Source organism: Lissotriton vulgaris, chromosome 5, assembly GCF_964263255.1.
Source record: "Lissotriton vulgaris chromosome 5, aLisVul1.2, whole genome shotgun sequence".
NCBI lineage: Eukaryota > Metazoa > Chordata > Amphibia > Caudata > Salamandridae > Lissotriton > Lissotriton vulgaris.
The window spans coordinates 323586735-323613276 of record NC_141693.1 but is presented as its reverse complement, the minus strand read 5'-3'; the positions used below and the strand labels follow the sequence as shown (position 1 = coordinate 323613276).

The window sequence follows — 26542 nt, the reverse complement described above, 5'->3', positions numbered from 1 at the left end:
GATACCTTTAGAAACCCGCCACAGTCATGCTGTGATCTGCCACTAGGTGTCGCTATCCCTCTGTTGTGATAACCACAATTCTCATCTCTTTTAAATGGAGATGAGGCATTTATAAAGCGCTTACTGCCCTTACGTAGGGCGCGGAATCAATTAATTACAGTAGGAACATGTTTGCCCGTGGCTCCCCCGTCTAATCATCCCTTCTGACAACACATTGGACTTCTGCATTCCTTTTTAGCCATTTCCGGAATGTCAAGGAGTGAGAGAAAACGTTCTCTAATCGTAAGAAAATGATGCTGGAAGTGTCCCTCTAAGTAAGCTCCAAGTGAAGCTTGCACAGAACCGGTGAGCCGTTAAACTGCCTCGCGACGTTCAGCGGCGTCAAGGGGAGCGTGGGAGGGAAGTCACGTGACACAGGCGGGAGTCTGAGGGAGGCAAGTTGGAGACAGCGAGTGAGCGGAAGGCGGTAGGAAACAGTACATCAAAAGTAGATGTACTATTGTCCCGTTAGGGCTGACCTTTTGCACGTTTACACTGTATTAAAGGGCTCCAGGGACAGAGGCAGCCAAACCATTGTTCCGAAAAGAGTGCTGGAAAAAAACCTACTGTAATCACCCAAAATAAACTGTATGAGGCAAGAGCCATACATGCGTGAAAATAATCTGCTGGGTTTGTAAAGTAAAACTGCACGGTAGTGCGGCACCCAAAAACAATCAGAAATAATGCAAACCCTTTGTCAAAAGATCGTGTTATAGAGGTGAAAGTTTCAGTACCAGCCAGTGTCAGGAATTACTGCCAGAAGCCTGTGGTAGCAGGGGATCTACTCGATTAAACGAAGGCCAGTTGATTAAATATAAGTCGTTTTCGCTAGGTTTAGTTGCCTGTGCATGCATTTTTGGGACATTAATTGAAATACTATGCAGAAAATGCCTGTTGCATCTTTGAACTGGTTATTGTTGTATTGTGTCAAGTTGTCTCTTATATTGCATTTTATTTAACAAAAAGTGTTTCCCTTTTTTGGTACAGAGTGTATACAGTCCAAAAACTCATATGCTGCATCCAGATACAAGAGAAGTTTGTAACTTGTCAGTTGGAATTGTTACCAATGGAAGAAGCTAGGCCTGGGCAGAAGTTTCACTCTGCAGAATTACGCATAGTTCTAAAAAACTCTGCGTGATTCCATTTAATTCCACAAATGGGTGGAAATAGGCATGCCATTCTGCTCGTGCTGTCATTTAGCGCCAGGAGCTCGTTCTGCTCTGAAAAATCAGCGTGAATGGTACCACGCGGCATGCTAGCTTCTCGAGTTGATTTTGCTGCAGCTCAAGTAGATTTTCTACTGGAGTGGCAGCTTTCTGACCACAAACGGTTGCGATCGCCGGCGACCACCCGCACTGGTGTCCTCCTCGTGACTGAAAATCACGCTAGGAGACCCCACACATTGGTCGCACTCGCCAACTTGCCGCTTTTGAAAATATTGCTCCACTTAGTGTAGATTTTCTATTATTAGCTCAAATGAGACAATATTTTGGCATTGTTTAAGGCACAACGTTTTTTGTTAGACAACAATTAGGTATGATATGCTGGTACTGTACCACCTTCTAAACAATTTTGAAACAACTTCAGTGTTCTACGTCTTTTATTCTGCGACTTGCTGATTCTAATTTTAAATCTGTGATGATATGCTTGGGCCCCAGCTACAAATTGACTTGTATTTTAGGGGTCCTGCCCTTATAGGAAACCCTTTTCCATTTTAGTTCGGTTTGTTCTTCTAGTGGGATACATTTGAAAACCATAAGCTTGGTGGTGTCTACTGCATGTGCACTCAATTGTTTCATGCAGCAAACACCTCTATTCCTAAACCTAGATATAAATACAAATTATGGTCAAGGGATGTAATATTGATTTGCAATAATAATATGTTTTCTTTGGATAACTACCATGTCGTTGAAGCAGGGCTCTTAGTTGTGCCATGATTCACAGGGAATAAGCATCAGAGTGAGCCTAGGGAAAGGGAACGGTTGATCACAAAAACTAGTCCTGGGTAACAGGAAGTAATACCACATGGCGACACTTTGGAATTCACACTTTAAACTTCAGCAAAGAAAATCACAAGTAAAAATCGTCATCATTGTATTTATTCTTTAATCTTTATTTGAAGTTCTTTGGTGTGTAATTTTAAATCTGCTGGAGCCATTTCATCCTGATTGACAATGCTTCCCCTGGAAATACAATTTTATCAGATTACTGCCCCTATTCCCAGTTTACTAAAGTGGGCGATCACTGGAGAAAACATTTGATCTCACTGTGCCTTTAGTCCCTTCTCTGTCAAAATTAGGATCTCTTAAAAATAGCATTCGGTGCTATATAAAAAAGAAGACTATTTATATTTCACCTGTTTGTCCATGACCCCAGAACATTTACCAAGGCTTTCTGTTACTTTAGGCAGTAGGATTAGGGTCACCAAATACTGAAAACCAAAGCCTGGCACATTGCAGAAATCTAGAAGTTGGACTACAATTTTTCACGAACCAATGGCCTCGAAATGAATTAACTGAGAGCGCTTGTGTGCATAGAAACCCCAACAATGAGAAGTGAAATGGAATTAAATATAACTTTTAGACACCTTATCACCTGTGTTATCTAAATTTGTTCCTGCTGGGGCTAATAAGTGATTCAGCACTGGAACACATACAAATTTGCCTCCCTTCGTGTTCAGCCGACCCTCTCAAAAACCCCATGAAATGTGCTAAATTTACTTATATTTGCCAGAACTGATGGTGAAAAAACAGGACTGTCGTAGCACATCAGGGAAGCTGGTCACCTTAAGAAGGATGCTAGGAACAGGACCGGTTCGACTATGTGTGGTGGGCATAGAGAGGCATGAGAAGAAAGCAAACAGCGAACAATATTATCACGGTAGCACCCCCGCTACGGCTGGTCTGCGCCGCGTCCTGCAGAGTTCTCACCGTCTTTCTGGGGCTTGCCTGTCCTGCGAGTTCCTCCCTGCTCATGGATATCAGATCCTTTACAAAGGGAGACCCCCACTATTCTAAAGAACACAAACACAGGATGTTCCGGACCGGTCTGTCGCCGTCCTACCACAGAGGACTCGGGAGGAGGAAAATGAGGGGAAGTTATTAAGCAAACTGCTGCGCTGATGAGAAACAATGAGGGGTACTAAGTATAGCTGAGAAAGTAGCCAGGAAGCAGCTTTCACAAACCTGCCAGTTATTCACCCAAGGTGGGAAAATCGTTCAGAAGGGAACAATGCGACAAAGTACTAAATAAAATGGCCTTCCTAGAGCCGACATAAACAAAGGTAATAAAAACCACTGGCACAAAGTAATTACTGTAAGGGAAAGTTGCCTGTGAGAAGAAATCGTTGAGTAAGAGCAAAGTCGAGCTGAAAGTCATACGGACGCCTCAATTCTGCAGCAAGCATGGATAGACAGGGCTGGACATAGCCGGTCCCTCTGTCGGACATCAGTACCTAAGCATCATTCTATGTAACACTCTGAAGCTAAAGCCTTTACACAGTTTTCAACAGTCAACTGAGTGACCCAAATGGCACTCTAATAATTTTCCACCCTGAAATTTAACAATATAGGGTAGGTGCCAAACTGGATCTCTCAAAATTTAGGAAAATACTATGGGGACAGCAGATCAGTGAAAGTTCTAGATATCAGGTTTGGGTCTGAAGGACAGAGAGATAAGGATTTACAGATATTTAAGAGATGCTGAAAGCTTCCCTCTTTAGGAATGCGTCTGAGTAACAACTTAATCCGAGATCACCAGATTCTCTGAAATTATCCAAAAAGATACAATCAGTCTGGAAAGTGGAGTGACAGCGTACAGAATCACATAGTTTATATTACTTTTCTTTATTCTCTTTTTCTATGTGGCCTTGTGTCTCTTTAAATATAGGATGCCTGCTTCTGCTTTTTGGCTGTGCATAACAGGAAGTCTGCGTTGCCTTTCCCCAGTTCTGCTCTAGCCCCAAAACAAAACTCCCTATTGTAAAATCGAAAAGTTGCATCAAGTTAAAATCTTGCAAATTTGTATCCATTACAAAAAAATACAGCTACGAATAATTTACACCGTGATAATTGTAAATAATTCTTCCACAAAAAGTCATTCTAAGCAGGGGTTTTCCCAGGAAAATATATTTTGAGAGACTTGACGAGCCACATGATGGAGACCTCGAACACATAGACAAAACAATCTGTTTGAAAAGCAGAATGACAGTGCAGTGGGTTTATGTGTCTGCTGCACAGTTCTATGGGTTCTCGGTCGATCAGAATCTTAACTCCGTCAAGATGAACTCAGTATTTCATCCTTCTATGCCAGATGCAATGAGTGCAAACTAAGTTAGACACTATTTAGCAGAGCCGGACTGGCTGTAGTGGGCATCAGGGGTTTCCCCTGGATGCTGGAAAAGTGGGGGGCGATTTTGCACTGGTGGGGCCAGTTTTGTTACTGGGGGCCGGTTTTGCAGCAGTGCTGCCATATCAGCCCCCAGTAGTAACAAAAGCAGCAATGCTTCACACTTGCCCACCTTTCCCACTGCAGTCCCTCAGAAAATTGTCACTGCAATGCATGTACAGGAGGGGGAACATGTTGTGCTCCCCCTGCATGCATCCCAATGCAGAGGAGTCACCGGGGGCCATGCAAGGCCCCCTTTGTTTCCCCTCCGCTATGGTGTGCTTGGAGTAGGAACCTGCATGACACCGCCGACGGAGAGGAAACTCGTAATATGCCTCCTGACTGCCACAACACCACCAGGGAACGGTGGTTCCCGGCCAGCTGCGGGGGAGAAAATTTAAATTCAACTCTCCAAATTGTAATACAGCGGTCGGGAGACCGCCGCCACCACGCCACCATGGGTCTGGCGGTCCGTTGACCGCCAGACTCCTAATGGGTCTCTTAGTATTATAGGAAAGTTATGTGGGGTATTGGCAATGTTGTGGGATGTGAAAATAGGTGATGTGCATTACTATTCTTGGCTTCACCACTCATTCGAATTGTGTGATCCTGTGCAAATGGCTTTATCTCCCTGTTTCTTATTTCCCTTACCTATCTACTTTTTGAGTGAGCATAAACAGAGTGTACCCAACCTTAACTGATATGTTAAACATTCTTTACACTTACATCAGAAACATGCTCATTGATTATCACAAATAACTGTCATCTATCTACCCATGATCAAATGCATACTTCAAATACATTAACTCACACATAATTACAATTAATGACATCGACTATTAATGTGGAAAGTCTTGTGAAAGCGATGTAGGACCCAGACACTCTACCCAGATCGCTGAGATTCAGCAGCAGACCATGAGAGTTCTCAGCATTGATTGGCACATTGGTAATATTAGAAATGTTACCTGAGGATGAAAAAGCAGTGGGGAGGGCCGTAAATATTTCTCCTTCAGTGCACCCACAGGGTCAATCACTTTCCGCTTCTCCACCCTGCTGGACAACAACACACAGGGTTACATACCTCACAGGGACAGGCACAGCATCCATACCTCACCAGGACAGGCACAGCAAAGAAACATGCAAAGGGATCCCAGCAGGGCCCAGGGACCAGAGAGATGAGCAATAACGGATCTGCACAAGATAACATTTGTAAATAAACTTCAAAACTCATAGGATGGAATCCCAGCACCATCGTCTTTGTCAACCATGCTTCAGAAATCAAGTCAACGCATACCATCAAGCCACGGTCTGGCTGCACCTCTTTCCAGCCTTTCTATGCTTCAGAAATGGGGGTGGTGATGAACAGAGTGTCTGAATTAAGCAGACCACTCTTACCCAGTCCAAAGATCAGGGCTTGATCCATCACCGTTATTTATCTCACTGCACCATCCCAGTTCAGAACCTGGCTATATGCAAATCAGTCTGTCCCTGGCCCAGTGCATCATGGGAACAGGGCAGACTAAAATACCAAGCCAATTCTTCACCAGAAAGGAGACAAGCTACCGGGGACCGGTTTCTGGCATTTCAGCCGTCTTCGGCCCGGCTTGCTTGAATCCTGATGGTACAGTGAGAAAGGGACTCATGTCTGAGTATACCCTGCCACACCTATAGTGGCCAAAAACGATACAGAAATGGGGGTGGTGATGAACAGAGTGTCTGAATTAAGCAGACCACTCTTACCCAGTCCAAAGATCAGGGCTTGATCCATCACCGTTAATTATCTCACTGCACCATCCCAGTTCAGAACCTGGCTATATGCAAATCAGTCTGTCCTTGGCCCAGTGCATCATGGGAACAGGGCAGACTAAACTACCAAGCCAATTCTTCACCAGAAAGGAGACAAGCTACCGGGGACCGGTTTCTGGCATTTCAGCCGTCTTTGGCCCAGCTTGCTTGAATCCTGATGGTACAGTGAGAAAGGGACTCATGTCTGAGTATACCCTGCCACACCTATAGTGGCCAAAAACGATACAGAAATGGGGGTGGTGATGAACAGAGTGTCTGAATTAAGCAGACCACTCTTACCCAGTCCAAAGATCAGGGCTTGATCCATCACCGTTATTTATCTCACTGCACCATCCCAGTTCAGAACCTGGCTATATGCAAATCAGTCTGTCCCTGGCCCAGTGCATCATGGGAACAGGGCAGACTAAACTACCAAGCCAATTCTTCACCAGAAAGGAGACAAGCTACCGGGGACCGGTTTCTGGCATTTCAGCCGTCTTCGGCCCGGCTTGCTTGAATCCTGATGGTACAGTGAGAAAGGGACTCATGTCTGAGTATACCCTGCCACACCTATAGTGGCCAAAAACGATACAGAAATGGGGGTGGTGATGAACAGAGTGTCTGAATTAAGCAGACCACTCTTACCCAGTCCAAAGATCAGGGCTTGATCCATCACCGTTATTTATCTCACTGCACCATCCCAGTTCAGAACCTGGCTATATGCAAATCAGTCTGTCCCTGGCCCAGTGCATCATGGGAACAGGGCAGACTAAACTACCAAGCCAATTCTTCACCAGAAAGGAGACAAGCTAACGGGGACTCTGTCCCTCACCACCCCTTTTTGTAAATATTTTTGTCCACCCTAAGCGTGGAAGGGTATTCTCAGATGTGAGACCCTTGCTCATTGCACCATCAGGATTCAAGCAAACCGGGCCGAAGACGGCTGTAATGCCAGAAACCGGTCCCCGGGAGCTTGTTTCCTTCCCAGTGTAAGAATTGGCTTTTGTAGTTTGGTTTGCCCTGTTGCCATCATGCACTGGGACAGGAACAGACTAATTTGCATACAGCCAGGTTCTGAAACTGGGATGGTGCAGTGAGCTAAAAAACGGTGTTGGATCTAGCCCTGATCTCTTGACTGGGTGAGAGCTTTCTGCTTAATTCAGAGACTTTGTCCCTCACCACCCCTTTTTGTAAATATTTCTATGCTTCAGGCATCTTTTACTCAGGACATGAAGAAAGGTCATTGAATGAGAATGCATAAACCACAAAAACCGTCTCCAGCTTTTTTTTTCTGGTGTAATGAATTCACCGCTTCTATTTAGGTGGGCTGTAATTTTGTGTGTTAGCAGAAATGTCATCCTATTTACGCTCATGTGAACTGAGGAACCACCAAAACCCACCCTGAAGCATCATGAACCAGAAAACCTTTGAGTTTTTTCATGGATGCGGAAAACCGCGAACAAATGCAGTTCCTAGCACAACTCATATTGTTTGTTCCACAAAACAAAATAAAGTTTCCCCTCTGGGCTGTCTTCAGGGTACTGTACTTGTTTGGGCTGCAGTGACAGACTTTGAGTACCACTTTGTTTCCTCAGTTGGCCCTAATATAATGTGTGACATTCATTGCCATTGCTCCTACAGCATACAACCTAAACTTTTTGTAATTTTAGGGGGTGCTTACCGTTATAGCAGAGGCTCCTGGAGATGAGGTACTTTGTTTATCAAAGTGTCTTTGTTAGGTTTACTGCCTGACTCCAGGTTGCAGCAGAGCCAATTTACCAGTCCAGGACTGTCATTTTATAACCAGCAGAGCTACTGAATGTATTGTAAACTTTGAGATAGCTTTGTGTCTGTCTCTGGCATATTAATCAATGGCATTCAATCTTAGTTCCCTGCTCCTGATTTGAAGGCTGTCCTCCCTTTTCTTGTCCCACCCAAAGAAATATTCTCATTGTTTTTCGACTAGACGAGTTGTATTCTTCCACTGCTGACACCAGAACCTTCCACTGCTGTGCATGAGGGATTATTTTGTCTCCCTTTCTCTACCTCTCCCTGATCCGCCCTGTGCAATGCTTTCTTTGCAATAATAAAAAAAACATTCCACACACATTGCAGCCATATGGGAAAGCAAGCATTGATGATGTGGCGCAGTGGCCAGGGCGGCTGACTCGAGAAGTGGGGATCCTGGTTTGAGTCTCGGTGGCACCGCACAACATCCTGTGATTCTATGCAAATTACGTAATCTCTCTGGGGTGATACATTTTTATATAAATATATTGCAAGAGAAAAGGCAAAACTTTATGAAACTATAGTTCCACCAAAGATAATGTTAACAGTATTTCAGTGGCGGGAAACTGATAAGAGAAGATGAGGAGGAACAAGCGTTGGTAAATGCAGGAAAATATGCTACACCAATAGAAATGGAGGACAGGTAAGTGTCACGCTCAGGAACCAATGAGAAGGCAAGAAAGAGAGGAGGCGGGATGTAAGTCCCTTTTCAATTTTATATTAAAAACAATAGATCTGTGCCCTTACCTCTCAGTTTCTCTCAAGCAGTTGCAGCATTATGTCAGGCCCCATGGTGGAACATGGAGGCCTGGCCGTTGGATGTTAACCTTGAGATTACTGTGTTTTCCCTGATAGGGCCTGTACCACGGGTCGGCTGTGTGGTCCGGACAGCCAAGGAACACATAGCAGGCAGGGCTGGGCACAGGAAGTTATGACAGCTTTATTACCGAAAGCCCTGGCTTGATTGCGATTACATCCTAATCGTTGCTGATTGCTAACAGAGTTTTGTGGTTAGTTTCTGCAGCTATTTAAACAGTAGTTTGAGGAGCACAGAATGTTTTCACTTTATCTGGAAGTCACATCGCTGTGAACTTTGTGCTCATAAAGTGCTTCGAGACAATGGGAAGCAAACTGCATTTCATTGCCTGGGTGGGGTTGGGGCGAGCAGAAACGAGACTTGCTATTTGGTGGATAAGGCTGCTCGCTCAACCTTGAGTTTACTCTTTGTGTGAATTTAGACACTTAACCATTATTGGTTCACGCAGCTGCCATTTGCAGGTCCACAATACACCTTCCCTGCACTAAAATAATGTTCCCACCACCTCCATACCATCCTCTTCACCACAATGGCTGCCGAGTAAATATCAGATATTCCGAGCAGAGGCAGTCTAGCGCGTCACTTCCGTCTTGTGACTTATATTCCTCAAAACAATCAGTAGAACGCCTTTTCTGATGACGTGCATCTTTTGAATTGGAGGCCCGAAGTGCTATCACAACTTAACTATGATTAAAAGTCAAAACTGGAAAACAAAACCCGTTCTGTCATTATTTATTTCTCATAGCATAATTCAATGAACACTTAAACGATTATGAGGTGGAGTGGATTTCCTAAATATCTCTAACTCGTATATTAATAGTAACATATCCGTAAAATGTTTGGCTCAATGAATATAATGTACCTCAATCCTCATCTCCATCTTGTTATTCTACTGGAGTGTGGCAGTGAGGAGACTGCTTTGTGACTCTACCCACAGTTTAAGAGGCGTTTCAGTCCTCCACCTACGAGGCCATCCTCTCTTTGTCCTTTCTCTGTTTCGATGGTAGCAAACTAGGTCTCCCTGAACTCTAAATTGTCATCCTGATTTATTGTCAGTCTTCCACAATGCTGACACTAGCAATATATGAAATTAAATAATATTTCAATGAAATGAATCACACTTAATTCAGATGTCACGGACTAGTTTAAAAGTACCTGGAATCACCCTGATGAAAAATATTCAGTTTAGAATAGCACTTCTCTGCCATTGTTTGCCTTGACTTACGTTTCCTAAATAGGGCTTCCTGGTTATAGGGAGATGCTTTGTAAATGTAGGATAGCTAGTCTGGGTACAGACTGAGCATCAGCATTAATTGACTGTACTTTGACAAAGAAAGGAAGAGAGAAAGAAATTAGGGAGGAAACGAAGGGAGAAAGAAAGGGGGCAGGCATATCAATCAATCCACGGAGGAGAGAAAGAGAGGGAGAGAAATTGAGTGTTTTATAGGCCCATGGAAGAGAGGAAGAGGGTAAGAAAGAAGGGAGTGTTGTAAAGGCCTATCAATCAATCTATGGAGGCGACGAAGACAAATCATAGACTATGTAGGCCTATCTATCATTCTAAAGAAGAGAGGAAGGGAGAAAGAAAGAGAGGGTTAGATAGGACTATCTGCAGGTCTGAAGAGGAGAGGAAGGGAGAAAGAATGGAGGGGTTTTAGAGGACTAGCTATCAATCTACAGAGGAGAGGAGGGAGAAAGAAAGGGAGGGTGAAATAGACCTAGCTAACGATCTACAGAAGAGAGGAAGGGAGAAAGAAAGGGGGCGTTATATTGGCCTAGCCAGCTGCGACCCGTGGAGGGAGTCCGGTGGGGCAGGGAGGCGTTGAGGGGGAGGGGCAGGGTGGGGGGTGGTAAACAATGGAATATGGATAATTGCAGGTAAGTAAACAATTTAATAAATAAAACGAACTTCGTAGCGCACCCTGCATCGCATTTTGGAATGCAGGGTGCGCCACGAAATTCGTTTTATTTATTAAATTGTTTACTTACCTGCAATTATCCATATTCCATTGTTTACCACCCCCCACCCTGCCCCTCCCCCGCACCGCCTCCCTGCCCCACCGTACTCCCTCCACGGGCCACGGCTGGGCCTAGCTATCGATCTACAGAGGAGAGGAAGGGAGAAAGAAAGGGGGGTTATATAGGCCTAGCTATCGATCTACCATTATATCTCTCTTGCAATCTGCAATTTTATTTCTCTATTTAAATCTCTCTACATCCCTGTCATTTTCTTTATCGCTCTGTTTGTATACATCTTTAAATTGTATAAATATATGTATATATATATATATATATATATATATATATATATACATATGTGTGGGTTTGTTGATATTATCAATCACTTTATAACTGTTTCTTGTCTACCTGTCGCCTATCTGCCTATCTGCATTGTGTTTGACTATCTGATTATCTGTCCGTCTGTTTATCTGTTTACCTACAATGGCCCTCTTAACAGCAAACCCCTTCAAGCGGTCAGAGTTCAGAAGAATGCTAAATAGGTTTGTGTACTTTCATCTACCTTTGCGCAGTCGGATTGCACCAGAATATTCACTGTTTACTGAAATATTGCGCCCAGAATATTAATACACAAAAGACCTAAATCTCATTTGACTGGAAATTGGAGCTTGCACACCACTCAGGATTACATTTTAAGTAGGAATACCGCATATCCCCACAACTTACAAAAATTGTCAGGTCGGAGCTTGTGGTAGTTGTGTATGGAAAATATTGCAAATTCTGAGAATTTAGAATGGGGAAGTATTGGTACACCAGGTAAACACTATACCCCAGGGAGCGGTATATCCTCTCCAAATAATGAGCAAAACATAATGATGCCTCTGGTAAGGGGTAATATGGTGGCGTGCGACTGATAGTGGGGGTCGAACTGTGTGCCCAGCTAACACTAACTGATGATGTGAATGGATTCCACTCTGCAAGTCATAACAGCCAGTCACTGCCTTGGGGTAGAGACACAAAGATGTTCGAGCAATACTGTAATTTGTAGCACTAGGCTGAGGCTTCCTGCTCTCATGATTAGATCATCACATTTAAAGAAGAATTTGCGAGAGTTTGCAGGGAGCCGCCATTTTGTTCCTTTTTTGTCTCCCAGAAACAATTTGCAGAGGTCAGTATGTGCCTAATGATACCATCCTTCACTTCTCGACGTTCCCTGGCCTGCACTGTTTCCTCCTCAAGAACTGTTTAAATTGGCACAGGGCTTTCTGGAGTTATTATTCCACCATTCATCGTGGAAAAGATGCAGAGCTGGCGGAGCTCTAAAACAATTCCTGCTCTTTGCCCCTTTAAGGCAGTTAGTTGCACTCCCTTTGCTGCATCCTGGGGTGCCTACGCATAAGCGGAGGATAAACATAAGAAGACATTATTGTGATGCTGGCGTATGCGGCCTAGTGCACAGGAGGTGAAAATGGGTCTGCAATATGGACTCTTGGTAAAACCTATTCTGTTTAATGGGGATGACACAAGTTTGCACCAATCATCTCTTGGCTCACTCATACAGCTGCACCACAGGTTTCCACACTTTTTGGCTTTGCATTATGCCTAGTTTCCTCGCTAAGTCTTTCGGCAGAAGTGATGGGTCCTCACCTAGGGTAGACTACAGGGGCCAGTAAGGGCCATCACTAGTGCTCCACAGCTAGCCAAGAGCTCAAAAGCAGACAATAGGGTACACTTCTCCCCCAGCAAGTTGGTGCCTCTGTAAGACCAGGAGGGCTGCCTCTACATCTGTGGAGAGGGATGTGCAGCTGACTCTGACCCAGTCCTTGTAGCTTTTTAGAGCTACACTGCTGGTCTGAAAAATATCTTGAGTTCACTATTGAGTGGTCCACCTCTAGCAGAGAGGCACTGGGGATGACCCTGTTACTAATCATTCAAGTACCTTGGAGAAACGGAGACAATATGACAACCGAATTTTATTGGCAAAGGGATATATAATCATAGGGGAACAAAGGTCCACCGGAAGTTAAGTTGGATTATGTGATTTATGTATTGATTAGAGGAAGTTTTTCTCGTGCAAGACAACTTTTAAGAATGTCCATGTGTCACATGTTTCCATAAATCCATAAATCAATGAAGCAAAGTTTGAGGGGCACATATAGGCCGACTAGCTCCTTACAACAAAGGTCATCTTCTGCTGGTCCTATTTTTTAAGCTAGTGACCCACTGCCTTCTGGGACGTGTAGGCAAATACTTATAAAGGGAAAACAAAAGCACAAGTCCCAGAATACAAGTTGTTTTTGCCTAACAAAGAGTCAGGACAGGCAAAAGAGCATCAACATAACAAATGGCTCGTTGGCATCTATGAGTTAGAAGGGAAATCCTGGAAATTATAGTTAATCCCTCACTTTTTCTCCTCTATGACTGACCACATATCAAGAGTCCAGAGTTGTAAACATTGGGGTATGTTTACTAAAAAATTACACAACGCAGATCAGCGTCCAAAGTTGCTGCACTGCATAATGTGTGAGGGAGAAAGCACTGTCTCCCTTTCTCCATAGGACTGGCGCACAAACAGGGTGCCTAGAGTCTTGGACACACCTTTGCTCCATAGCGAAAGGGTGTGTATGTGAAGTCTAGCATTGGTTTTGAACTGGAAGGGTACCCTTCCAATACAAAATAATGTGCCAAGACAAACTTTTAAACTTTTGGATTTATGTCGCTCAGTGCAGTACACATGCAATTGGAAAGGATTGGAGAGTTAATGCCACTATCATTTTTTTTTTTTTTTGTATTAAAACCCATGGGTTGTTGCATGGGAACACTCGTTGAGCCCATGGAACGCCCCGTAACGCAAAGCAATGCAAGTCAAGCAACTTTCCAGCACAAAAAAAGTTTTGCACTGAAAACTAAATTCAGAATAAACAATTTGCCCTGGCTTTGAGTTACTCTTGTGATAAAAACCCAGTGCAAAATGTTAGTAAATCTGCCGCCTTGTCTTGATGCTTCTTTATCTGCACAGCTCCTGGGCAAACCCCTCAACTCCATTTCCATTTCTGTGCCACACACGTGCTTTTCATTAACCCTCCATTTCACCATGATGAGCTGGCGGCCTGCTTGTGGTCAGTCCACACTTGTAGCCGGTCTGTGACTGCATTCTTATTTTTAATAATGTGATCAGTGACATTTACTCCTCCTTTGGGGGATGGTATAGGCGCAGTGGTGGGGACGGAGTGGATTCGATGTTACGCGTACATTCTTAAAGCACTAGTTTTGAAGTAGCTGCCACACATGTAACTGCTCTCAGTGTGTGCCTGTTGTGCATCTACCTAACACCATGGCATCCCCAACGCAACACACTCGCAGTTCTGGCCAAGATTGATGTGCAGGAAGCACACATCTCCTGCACTAATGACTAGCCACATTAAGGGTCTGCTTCACTACACATGCTCTCTATGTCAGTTGTTAATGGACAGGAAGTGCCCTGGTCCCTGGTCATTATTCTGGAAAGAGGATATGCACATGGTCACACATGCATTTTAATAGGATGAGCTGCCGGATGCTTCAATCAGGTCATTTTACAAAACAGAACAGGTGAAATTCCTCTCTTTGTTCACACATTTTCGTTTTTATAGGATTGCTCATTTACAGACTCGAGGGGCTTTTAAAGAAGTGTGCGTTTTGAGCCCAGTTTAGCATTAGGTTCCATGTTAACGTGAGATTTCAGTCAATACATGTACTGTAACATAAAAAAAATCTATACATTTAAGAACATTCCAAACTTATTTTTGACACAAAACACTATTTTGGATTCAAAGCTATTTGTTACTTTTTCAGTTTTGTTTGTTTTGCAGCTTTGCAGTACGTTGATGATTGTCAATCTCATGCAAGAAGAGTAGCACATTGAAAGTGAACATAAACAATCAATTGGTGGAAGTGTTAATTTTCCAAGCTCTCCTTGTCCGTAGGTGCACATTGCTTCAGTCTTGCACTTTTGTTTCTCAAAACATTTCAGTCTGGTACATTTGTCAAATTCATTTATTTGATGGCAATCAAGATAATAAATCGTAAAATGCCACAACTTGTTAAATAAAAACTCTGGACTGCAGCATGGTGTCCCCATCGATAGAGGCTCGCCTGGTACCCCAACCAACAGACCACCTCTCTTATGTAACCCACCAAAAAGCATTAAAATATATATATATAGATAGACATCACACCTCTGCGCTCACAGTCCCCTTTTCATATTGACAAAAACATCAACCAGTAGCAGCATCTAATTAGAACAAGGTGTGTTAATACCTGTAAATTGGATCCATGAAGAATGGTGAAGGTTTCGCATAGTGCAGAGATGGTTGCTGTGGATACTGAGAATGAGAGATCTTCGGAAGCACATCGTTGGCCATCAATTTGCGGTCACTGTAGATGTGATTTTTCCGGGACTCCCGCCCACCGTTCTGGCTGGCCCGGCTCCGGTTGCTGATGCTAAGGTCCAGTGGCTGCTCCTCCCCTGTGGGCAAGGTGGGCGCCAAAGCCTTGGGTGGAAGTGGTGCTGGGGTTGTCCTCACCTCTTTGGGTTTGGTGGTGAGGTCAAAGGGGGACTCAGAGCTGGCGCTACCAACTTTCTGATGGTCCCTGGGTGACTTTGGTTCTGCCTTGACCAGCAAGTTGTTATTCAGGGTCCGGTCCGTGAAAGCTGGGTACAGCGAATGGGGGAAGTTAGGGAGGAACTGAAAGGGGAACATGGAATGGTAAGGCAGGGCACCCATTTTCTTTTCCTGCATGCCCATAAAACCTGGACCAAAGTATTTCTCTGCAATTGAAGCAATTGCCTTAATGGAGTCATTAGCAGCCCCCATGTTGGGCAGAAGTTGTTCTTCTGGAGGTGGGAAAAAGGAATGCTGGGAATAGAAAAAGGGTCGGTCAGGCATATTGTTGTTCGAACTGGAGGAAACAGAGCTGCTTACCACATCCTGCTTGTTTTCAGTGTGTTTGTTTTTCGCTTTGTTTTTATCTCTGTCGCTATCCAGGTCACTGTCCAAGTCAGACCCTGTACCCGTCGTGGTGTCCAGATCTGTGCCGGTAGTCGTGTTCACATCCTCAAAGTCACTGCCATCGGACATGTCACTGCTCCGCGCCTTCAGCTTTTCCATGTATGAGTTTTCCAGACTGCTGCCATATTTTTCCTCCAGGGATGCAGCCTGGCTGTTGCTGTTCATGTTAGACATCAAAGGTAATGCCGAGTTCCCCAGAGGGTTGGGAAGTTTGGCATCTTGGTTGTGGTTCAAGGGGCTTTTCAACAGCTGTGTGGGGGGCAATAAAGGTGGGCGGGGATATAAAGAGGGAGGGAAAATCCCTGGAAATCCTGAAGTCAGTGCTGGGAAATGGGGAGGACCAGGGGAGAAGGTCATACTCCCTGGATGCCCCCGCGAAGGAAAGTAGTCACCGAAACCAAGGCTGGTGTGGTTGAGGTGTGGTGAAGATTTGGATTTGTCCATCAGGGAGCTAGGGTTCAAAGGTAAGCCGGCAGAAAAAATGCCCCCCGGATTGTAATGGTTCTTGCCCTCACAGAAACGCCGGTGCTTGTTGAGGGAGGAGGTAGTGCTGAACATCTGCCCGCAGTCCTTGCATTTGATCTGGGTACGGCAGTCGGCGTGCATCCGCTTGTGGCGACACAGGTTGGAGAACTGTGTGTACGATTTGTGGCAGACCTCACCTGGAATACCAACAGAAACCAAAACAAAAATAATATAAAATAAAAGGAAAGATTTTACAGCAAAATCAGACAAGTGAAACTACATACTTTGTACCTTTTCTAGATTAAAGACTTTTAAGACAATTTTAAATAAAACATTGGAAAACTTTGAAAATAGCAAATTCAGCATTGGATTTTCTTTTGGAATGGGTCGATTTACCACCGTTTTGGCTACAAGTGACGTAAGTCTACAAAGGTCTTAAGTTATTCTAGACCCTGTCGGAAGCCTTGAATCCTGCCTTCTGGATTCAACGTGGCAGGAGACCTGTTTCTACTGAAAAAGCAGTACCATTTAAATATTTTAAAATCCAAACACAATTCTTTTTTTATTAGTCTACCATTTTCTAGCTCGAGCATTAATAAGAAAGAAGAACTCACTAGTACAGTAACTCTATTATGAGTGATTTATTTAGAGTTAACAAGCCCCGGGGCTGCTTCAGTGTGCTAGTAGTCTTCCATCCATGGATTGTCACAGCATTGGCATGAATGCTGCAGCAGCCCCAACAGAACCCTACTGAATTCCACCAGTCCATTCTAACTGCAAATGAAAACATTTATGATTTATTCAACACAATGGTTTTGTTGTGGACTGATGTGAGGTCATCATATGAGGTGTCACAAGAGAAGAAAAAAAACACTGAATATGGTGGACTTGCTGTTTGGGGAATTTGAGATTTCTCAACAACCGAATGCCCAGGGAAGGTAGTTAAACCGGGTCAAAGTCAGACACATGCCAGGCATGACATTTGACCAACCGAATCTCAGCTCAAGATGCCTAAAAGAAGCACAGGTGAGTGGGGACTTGTCTCTTTTTCACTACAGACCAATCCACTTCTGTCTCAAGATGCAGAGCATTTAATCCCAAAAGAGGACCACGCCTATTGAGTCAGCCGCTATTCCTACTTCATTTAATGGCACCTTTCTGGCTGGCCTCTCTGTAATGCACCCTTCTGCTAAGATGGAGGTAGTAGCGGTATAGCCGATGGGGCACATCTTTTGGTAGTAGTAGGAAGGAAGAGTACTTTTGACACACAGACCTAACACACATAGCTTTCTCAGTACTGCTAGGGTCAGAATGTATCAGTGTTTTGGGGTGAGTGCTAGGGGAGCCACATGAAAAGAGAGTGGATAAGGATGGCCAAGTAGGAAGCAAGAGGGTGGACCGCTAGAGTTCTATTCTCAATGGAGAAAGCAATATCATGCTAAAGTATAGTTCTATCAAAATGCAGCCTTCTTTATTATCCTCACCTTTACAATTTCACCTATAAAAACAAGGCAAGGACTGCAGGTGCAATCCCATGAAGGGCCTGATCACGAGTGCCCTTTTAATCCTGATGTGACCACTGGTGGGAGCAACAGGCCCCCATCGTGATTACACGAATTAGGTGAACACCACAGTTGTGTTTTTACCACCAGACACTCTTACTTCTGAAAACAGGTGAAACATTGACTGGTAATGGAGAAAAACATCAAGACTCAGTGTAGAAACACCAAGAATTGGGTTTCCCCCGAGTGTTATGTTGTGTTATATTAGGCTAGGTTATGATATGTTTATTTGTGTGGCACACATATCACCAAGGAGAGTATCCTGGTGTCTAAGCATGGAGCTGCAGTGACTGGAACCTATTGGTTGAGCCAGGTTTTCAGTCTCTTGCGTTAGCTATCCCCCCACGCTCCAAATTACCAATACCCATAATATTGGTAGTTTTGTGGAGAGGAAGACATGTCACTTCTATTTGGGCTCACTCACAATGGGTCCCTTAGCCTTTCCATTTTCACACCAATTGTTATCCTGGAAACCCTTTTCTGATTTCCAGGGCTCAGTGACGGCAATTCGAAGTATGAGCTCAGGGACAGCAATTCATGGGCAATAAAGGACCTAAAATGTCTAACTTGTTGAAGGCTGAGTTAGAAAAAATATGTCTTAGCTATTTCAATTTATTGACATATTTTCTAAAAACGATTTCTAGTAGTCTCTCCTTTTAACCCTAATCATTAAATCTGACAACCCTCCATCTTCACCATGCTATGTAAGTTCCCCCCACCATTCTCTCTAACACAAACTGGGGGGTTGTGCATAGTTTTGCGATGGACAACACGCCACAACCCCTTCTGGCTGAGACAACTGTCTGCAAATACCTCATATCAAATAAATGTAAATAAATGCATCATGTCCTCTCCCTTGGTTTGATCACTTTGTCACAGAAACCAATGAAAAAATTCGTTAGACCCAAAGACTGTTTTTCACTGTTTGTTGGTAAGACAGCCTGGTATTCGTCTGACTTTGTTTTATTTTCTATTATTCTGTGTGTCGATAAACAACCTACTTACTTTAAAACTATATTCCTGGCTTGGAAAACATTTCTGCCTTTTTGAACCCAAACTTGGGATACTTCTGAGAGTAAAGTTACCAGGACACAGGGATTGGTTTAAGAAGGGAAACCCCCTCTGTTCTTGTTGTTTTTGAAAAGTTGAAGTTTTATTGCCGAAGGAATGTTCTGTCTTTCAAATTACTGGCCATTTCCTGATTCTGACAAGTTTCTGCATTTGTGTGAAATGTGCTTGCTTTATTTTTTTCACATCCTCAAGGGAGACGCCCTGCTTCTGAATTATAGAGCAGGGATGTTTCACAGCTGCCAGAAGATGTCCTGTGACACAGTGGGTAAATAAAATGGGCAATGGTGCTTGTGGGTAGTATGGATATTTAGCTCACCAAAATGACGTCAACCCTGCCTCAGTGTGAGAGCCTCTGGCAGCAAACCTGTTCTCACAATCAAAGATCCTGGCTAAAGTCAGATTCATACAGTCTTATACTCAGCCGGGCCTCTATTTGCTCTTGAACCCACTAAAGGTTGTCCTTAAGGTCTCTTTGTAGACAAACTTGGGGCAAGTTTTACAAAGTTGTCACACAACGCAGAGCAGCAATCATAGTTGCAGCACTACGTTTTGTCAAAGAGAGCAGGACAGCGCCTTATGTACTAAGATATAGCGCTCCTGCTCTCTTCCCAAGAGCTGGTGCACAATCATGCTGTCAAGTGCCACGCCCAAACCTTTGCACTACATTACAAAGATGTCTGTGTCATGTCCAGCACATGTTTTGTATTGGACTGGTACCCTTGCAGTACAAAATGGATGTGTGCTGTACAGTGCAGGGCACAAAGCCTTGATTACTATTGTTAGTAGATATGGCTTTGCATCAAAAACCATGGGTGGTTGCATGGGAACGCCCACGTGCCACCTGCGGAACCTTTACATTAACACAACTTTCCAGTTGAAAACAATTTTTACTCTGGAAAGTATATCCCAAATAAATATTTTTCACTGGTTTGTGCCACTTTTTGTGATGCAGACTTTAGTAAATGTGCCCCTTCATTTCTGGAGGTCTGTTCCTTTCAGATGGCTGAGACGTAATAATACATTGATTGTACTGTGTCTTCCTCTTAAGATGATAATGGTAGGGCATGATGTGTCAGTGAAGTGGACTTCTTCAATGGAGTACTGTACTTCCAGGTGATGTTTATTTCAAACAGTCTTCTAACAATAAGGTTGGCCATAATAAAGGCAAGGCCTGCATCTAAAGGAAGAGACTGGTAGTGACTGTGTTTGTGGAGCTGATAAAAGACCTGCCTAGAGCGTGATATTGAAATGGGGGTCCCAAACAAGTGACGCTTTCTGGCTTCTATTCCATATTAATGCAGTACTTTCTGTTTTATAAGGCCACACACGTATCTAGCCCACACTACTGCAGCTTAAGTGATTGTAATGGACCACACAAACATGGCTTCATGCTGACTCCAAACTAGCTGCTTCCTGGAATGACCACCACTTATACCATCCACAGAAATGCAGAATATGATGGCAAATGTGATCACTAGAATCACTCAGTCCACTTCAGCCCTCCTCACTCATGGCACACAGACCCTACATTGGCTTAATGGTACCCACGTTTACTCAGTAACATAATTTGGGCAAGCAAAGTATTAACGTACTTTACTTCCTAAAATCAGGGTAGAAATCCTACTAAAATTAGGTGCTGCTGATCCTTCCAAAAAAGAAAAATACACATGGATAAATATGTATCTAGCTACTTTGCTGGGCTGACATGATCAGACCTTTGCCTTCAGCATCAGTATGCCACAAACAAAAACTCTGATAAAATTGCTTGTAAGTTTAAAAAATGTTTTTAAATATAACTTTTTAATCATGGAAATTATTGTTTACAAATATGATATGAATTACACTAACGATTTTCCATGCTCTGCAATGAAAATATATTTTACTTTCCAGTATATCTTTTTGTCTACTTCTGAAAAAAGGTACACAGTGATTAAACTTAAAACTACTATCAGGATGCTTGGTTTTATTTCTACTCCCATCTCTCTTTATCCTTCACTGAAAACATTGTTCAGAATTTTGAAGATTTTCCAATACAGCTAAGTAAGGCTGGAGATATGCAGAAGGCTTCTTTATAGTTATAGAGGCTCAGCGGCCAAAATTTGAGGGAACCGTCTACATGAGGTCTACAGAACTAGATACAATGCCATAGAGGATCAACTTCAGAGATGGACGCTATGTGACAGAAGGAAGATTGTCAGTACTTCCTCCTCTGTACCTTGAAGGGGTTGTGGTTGATACGCGGCCCTGGAGTTGTGACCTACTACAAAAGCACAGTCTCCTGCACATGCAGGTACACGTGAGACCTAAGGGGAAAGGCAACAATTTATAAGTAGGCGCTAGACTGTTTGAATAAGCGCTGAATGGTTTGGACAGGAGAAATAGGTTTTATAATCTAAAATCGTAAGGACCTCAAACATCATATATTTATTTATATCAAAGAAACAGCAATTGTGGAGAAGGGTAGAGAATAGAGATTCGAGTACATGGTATTGGTGGAATGTTGACTTGTCAAAAAGTCAAAATATGCCATAACTATTTACTGAGGAAACAGCGAGTAAGGGAGCAGTGCAGAAAAAAAATGAAAGAATTGCTGCAGATTTTCATTTTGTGTTCTGACCTATAGAGTGACAGGCAGGGCTGGCAGAGGCTTTGCCAGAGCTTGGGAGGCCCTCCGGATATGTGCAATTACAGCTGAAGTCAGGACTGTGATGGGCAGGACAACTTACATATGAAAGGCTTGACAGTGCTATGGATGTGTTTGTGCTGCTTGAGGCCAGACGAGGTGGCGAAGGTTTTGCCGCAGTCGGGGCAGGCATGCGCCCGGGCGCCCACGTGCTGGGACCGGATGTGCCGCTGGAGGTTGCTTGGGTCAGTAAACACCTGAAAGACAGGGAAAAGGAACCAAATTACATTTCTAGTGGAAAGCCTGTGAATGAAAAAGCAGAACTGATTCATACAATGACATAAAACGTGTTGCAAGTCTAGAAAGTACTATCACAGACGATAGCACCTCCCCAAATATGGTTACGATAGACAGCCTAACTTTTCTATACACAATTTATCTCTGCGACAGCCTGATGGCTTAAGTTATGGTGGTACTTTTGAAGGCACCAGAAGGCGATGTAACTGCAAAAGTAAATCTATATTAATATACTACTTGACTGTCCTATTCTATGCTTGGGACAACGCAGTGAGTTGGTACAAATTAAGATGGTGGTATACGTGCCGAGAACCGATTGCAAACTACCAACAAATGGTGCAGTACACAACCGAGCAAATCCTACTTGGTAATGGTTTTCAAATGGGATTGGATGAGCGTTGGCCTTCTTCTCGCCAGAATCCAATCGCTATACTTTCTTACCCACCACGTAAACTTAGGGAGCAAGGACAGGCTGTTTGAGGCATTTGTGGAACATGAACAGATATCATGAGGCATTTTCAGCAGAGGAAAAGATTTGGGGAAGATCTTCGGACACACGTGTGAGATGCATCAACAGCCACCAAGGAGCTGTGACTTAATTTGCCTTAATGTACCACATTTTAAAGGTTCTAAAGCCCACATGCCAAACTGTGAACTATATCACAATGTTTGTTACGCAATGCAGTAACACCACTTTTCAGCAGTAGTTTTCAATCAAAAACTAATGAAAAACATAATCAAAAAAATTAGAGAACCCAGAGGGAGGTTGTTGAACCAGTGATGAGAAGCAAATGTTTCTCTATTGAAGTGGTCAGTTGTGTTTACCTCACCAGTCGTCATGGAAGGACAAGTTTAGAATGGATGACAAACGTTCTTCTCTTTCTATATTGTTATTTTTAAAATATGCTGACAATTCAGCACTTTTTGTGATAGTATAACTTCATTATTTTGTCATTTGTAGACATGTTAGCATTGTCGAGGTAAAGGATGCACCTCATTTGTACGAGTTTAAGACTCATATACAGCAATAAGCAATAGAAAGGCGACCAGTCAACCTATTCCAAGTCCTCCCACTGCATGGCAACACTTGTTTGTTTTTACACTTTTGATCAATTTAAGTATAAACGATTTTATTTGCTGAATTTTAAAATTATGCAGCAGATGATGAATTGTGTGGCAAATATTACATATCTATAATTTTGTAGAAAACACCTTGGCTGCAAAACCACATATTTCTAGTGGTCCTGAGTACTGGGAAGTGGGCCAGCCCACTTCAGATGTTGGCTAACTTCACTGTGAGGGCCACTATTCTTACCCTTCGGGAGGAGCATATCCTCATACAAATTAGTTCCTTTCAGTGCCAGGCACTACTACCTAGGCACTGTCTGCTTTTTGAGTCTATAAAAATATTTTTGTTTTTAACCTATTTTTTTTTAGATTGACAAGGGTACAACAGATTTCTCAACACTAATGTTTTGCAAAAACGATGACAAACAAAACAAGCACTGAGAAAGCCAAAAGGATGACTGCCAAAGACAGACCTACTCGATTTGCAATGCTTTAATTTTTAGAGTGGCGACCAGTACATGTGAAAATTGAAAAGGGATTGACTGTTTTGTTTATTGCATTTTCTTATTTATCCCACTTTTATAAACCCATTCTGAACAATGCATTCCAGTAAGTCTCTTCACAGGAGCTTCCTCTTTCTCAAAATCTCTGGTGACCTATCCTAACAACTCTAATTAAAATGCAAATGTCAGAGTTAGTTGCCTGATTTCTGTCTGTTTCCATCCAGCAGAACCTCTCTTAAACTTTCAGTAAATGTTATGCTTCTGTAACACTCTTGTAACGAGGCAGCACTTTTCATAAAACAAAAGCAAAAGTAAACCTTTTTTTTCTCTGGAAGCTTAGTAGCTAGTTATTAGTTTTAACTATAGGCAGCCGCATTGTCCAGTGGCTTTATTATATTTGGAAAGTTACAGGTAGTCAGAAGGCCACACACTAGCAAGCAAAAATGTTTTTATCATTGTACAGGCATTATCCCAAAAATTCATTAAAAACACTGTGAATGACTGAGGTTTCATTCTGGAAAGTTTAAAAATGTATTTTGTAGGGGCACCCGTTTAGTAATGTCCCATATTTCAGACGCAACCAGATACTTGCCTCAGGTTTGAAGTGTTGCCTAAAGAATTGGAATCTTCGATTTTGACCTTTTTTTATTGAACACTCTAATTCATGGAATGGTTAGAACAGAATATAGAACGTTCATATATTTTGTTTAGCTAAGTATGAAATGACATGAGTGCAAACTATCATATAAATATAGTCATCACATACTCACCAAGAAAGAGATATTTTATAATTATTATACATATATAACATCAGGAAGCGAATAAAAAACATGATATGACTTTTTTGTTGTACATCATAAACCACTGCTCTTTGTTATTTAATAGTGTATCAATAACTTTTTAATATACTGATTCAGTAGCTAGACAGACAATGGAAAATCTTCGGCTTAAATATCATAATAAATGTTAATGCAGAAGGAATTTAAAGTGTAGTCCTTACTCTTAAATGTTTTTAACACTGAAATAAAACGAGGAGTTGGCTGGCTGAATAAAAGCAATGCAGGCTGTTCTTAAACAGCCAGCTGGTTATCAAAACAAGTAATCATTCAGCCAACCATTTAAATAAAAAAATGAGTACATCTATTAATCAGCCAACCAAACATGCATAGAACCAATTAAACAACCAGCCAATAGCTACTCAACAAACTCGTCAGTTTTTCAGCTAGACAGCCAACTGAACAGGCATAGGCAAAGCCAAAAACTCTCACATTAGAGATGCATTTGGCTCTGCCAATGTCTTTTCTTCATGCTGTACTGCATCAAAGCAGATGCTTACAGTATAAAGGAAAGAGAAACAAAAATTAAAATATAAGCACAATGATACGGGCTGAGTCCTTTTGTAGGCGACTACATGCGTTGAGCACACATACGCACACCTACAAAATAATGGAGTCAAGCGACTTCGTCATTGCACATTTTAAAAATGTTAATGGGGTGGGGGTGTCGGGTTAGCTGGTCAGGGAGACTGTGTGGACGGAGAGGGACAGATGAGAGACAGCAACATTACGAGGGGGGAGAAACTAGAGTGGAGAGCAACGTGGAGGAGAGCAGAGAACAGAAGCACCCGGGCAAGCGAGAGAAAAATTGGGGGTATAGAAGCATAGGAGGAAGAGAGGGCAATGTGAATGTGGGAGTGGAAATTAGCACACAGATGAAGGAAAGTGAGGCGGGGGAACAGAAGCTCACAGATGAGAGAGGGTAATCTAAGCGCGGGTAGGGGAAATAGGCACATAATTGAGAGAGCACAATATGGAGGAGCGGAAAAGAACATGATGGAGACAACTGGAAAATACAGGCACTCTCATGCACTGCTTAAACAAAAGAAAAAGTGTTGCTAAAACGCGAGCTGTGGAAGGACACAAGTGCTTCGGTCACACTCCTGGCGATGGGCAAGCAGAAAAAGAGGAAGTAAAGCTGCAGAAGCCAAAAGATAAGGAGCAAGCGAGAGTGATAATATAGCCAACCAATGGTAAGCAGTAGGCGGGCTGTAAGCCCACAGTAAGTTAACAAAATGTATCGCAACAAAAAGCACATGCACTGTTTAAGGCAAGACCTAAAAACTATTCATTCACCCGGCTAATGAGCCACTGGAGTAATCAACAGCTAGCTCCCCTTGGAAGAAACCAGCTAGACACCCAAATACTCGGCACACTAATAAAGAAAACAAAGAGTTTAAATCAGCTAACCAGGAACACAATCAACCAAGCAGTCAATGAAGTAGCAAGGTTACCAAAATATTAGACAGATAGCTAATTGACAGTCAATTAACTCACCAATCAACCAACACAGCAAACTGCTCATCAGTCAGCCATGCTCATACAAAATGTTATAAATGTTACAACCATTGAATATATCTAGACCAAAACCAGTTTCATCACTTAAACTTTGACTCATAATAAATATCAACTGTCCATTCATGTAAACAACTATTGATCATTTCACGGCTAACCAGGCTGATCATTAAACAACTAATTATTTAATTACAAACTGAAGACCAAAAAAACTACATTCAAGACACCAATGTACACATCAAAAACCAAATTGGAAAGCCAATTCTAACACAACCACAAAACCAAAAAAAATAGAAATTCAACTGGTTTTGTACAAAAACACACAGGTAAATGACCAATCAACCCACAATATTGCCACAGCCACAATCCAGCAATCGAACCAACTAACCAGTTAGCTGGCTGACAGACACGCTAAATTATTGCCAAGCAGCAATTAAACCAACTAACAGGTAGTCTCCTTAAACTAAAATAGCATGCTGGAAATTATGTTGTCAAACTAGGGTAACCTACAGGTATTAAATGGAAGAGTTTCAAGGCTCCATCTTACCCCATTGCAGGGTTTAAAAATAAAGGCACCTGCCCTCACTGGAATACTGCCCAGACATAGAATTCCAGTCAATACAATGTGTTTGTTCTTATTTGATGGTGAGAAACAAGTAGCATGCAAGTCTGTGGGTAAAGGAGTTATGGAAAAGGGCTGTAGCACAATTCAGAAAGTAGGAAACATTTGATTTACAGCAATATTCACTTTGGTATGGGCTGCTAGAGTTGGTCTTT

General features: G+C 42.7%; 1 protein-coding gene across 1 annotated transcript in view; it reads right to left on the bottom strand.

Annotated features, from left to right (window-relative positions):
• The window catches only part of LOC147710814 (histone-lysine N-methyltransferase PRDM16-like), a 101392-nt gene that overhangs the window by 42244 nt on the left and 32606 nt on the right, over positions 1-26542 (bottom strand). Inside the window, exons 5-7 of the mRNA XM_086921557.1 lie at positions 21650-21803; positions 15074-16487; positions 5391-5478 (exon numbers count right to left, since the gene is read on the bottom strand). Coding sequence (XP_086777683.1) covers positions 5391-5478; positions 15074-16487; positions 21650-21803 — 1656 coding nt within the window. The remainder of the gene's footprint in view (positions 1-5390; positions 5479-15073; positions 16488-21649; positions 21804-26542) is intronic.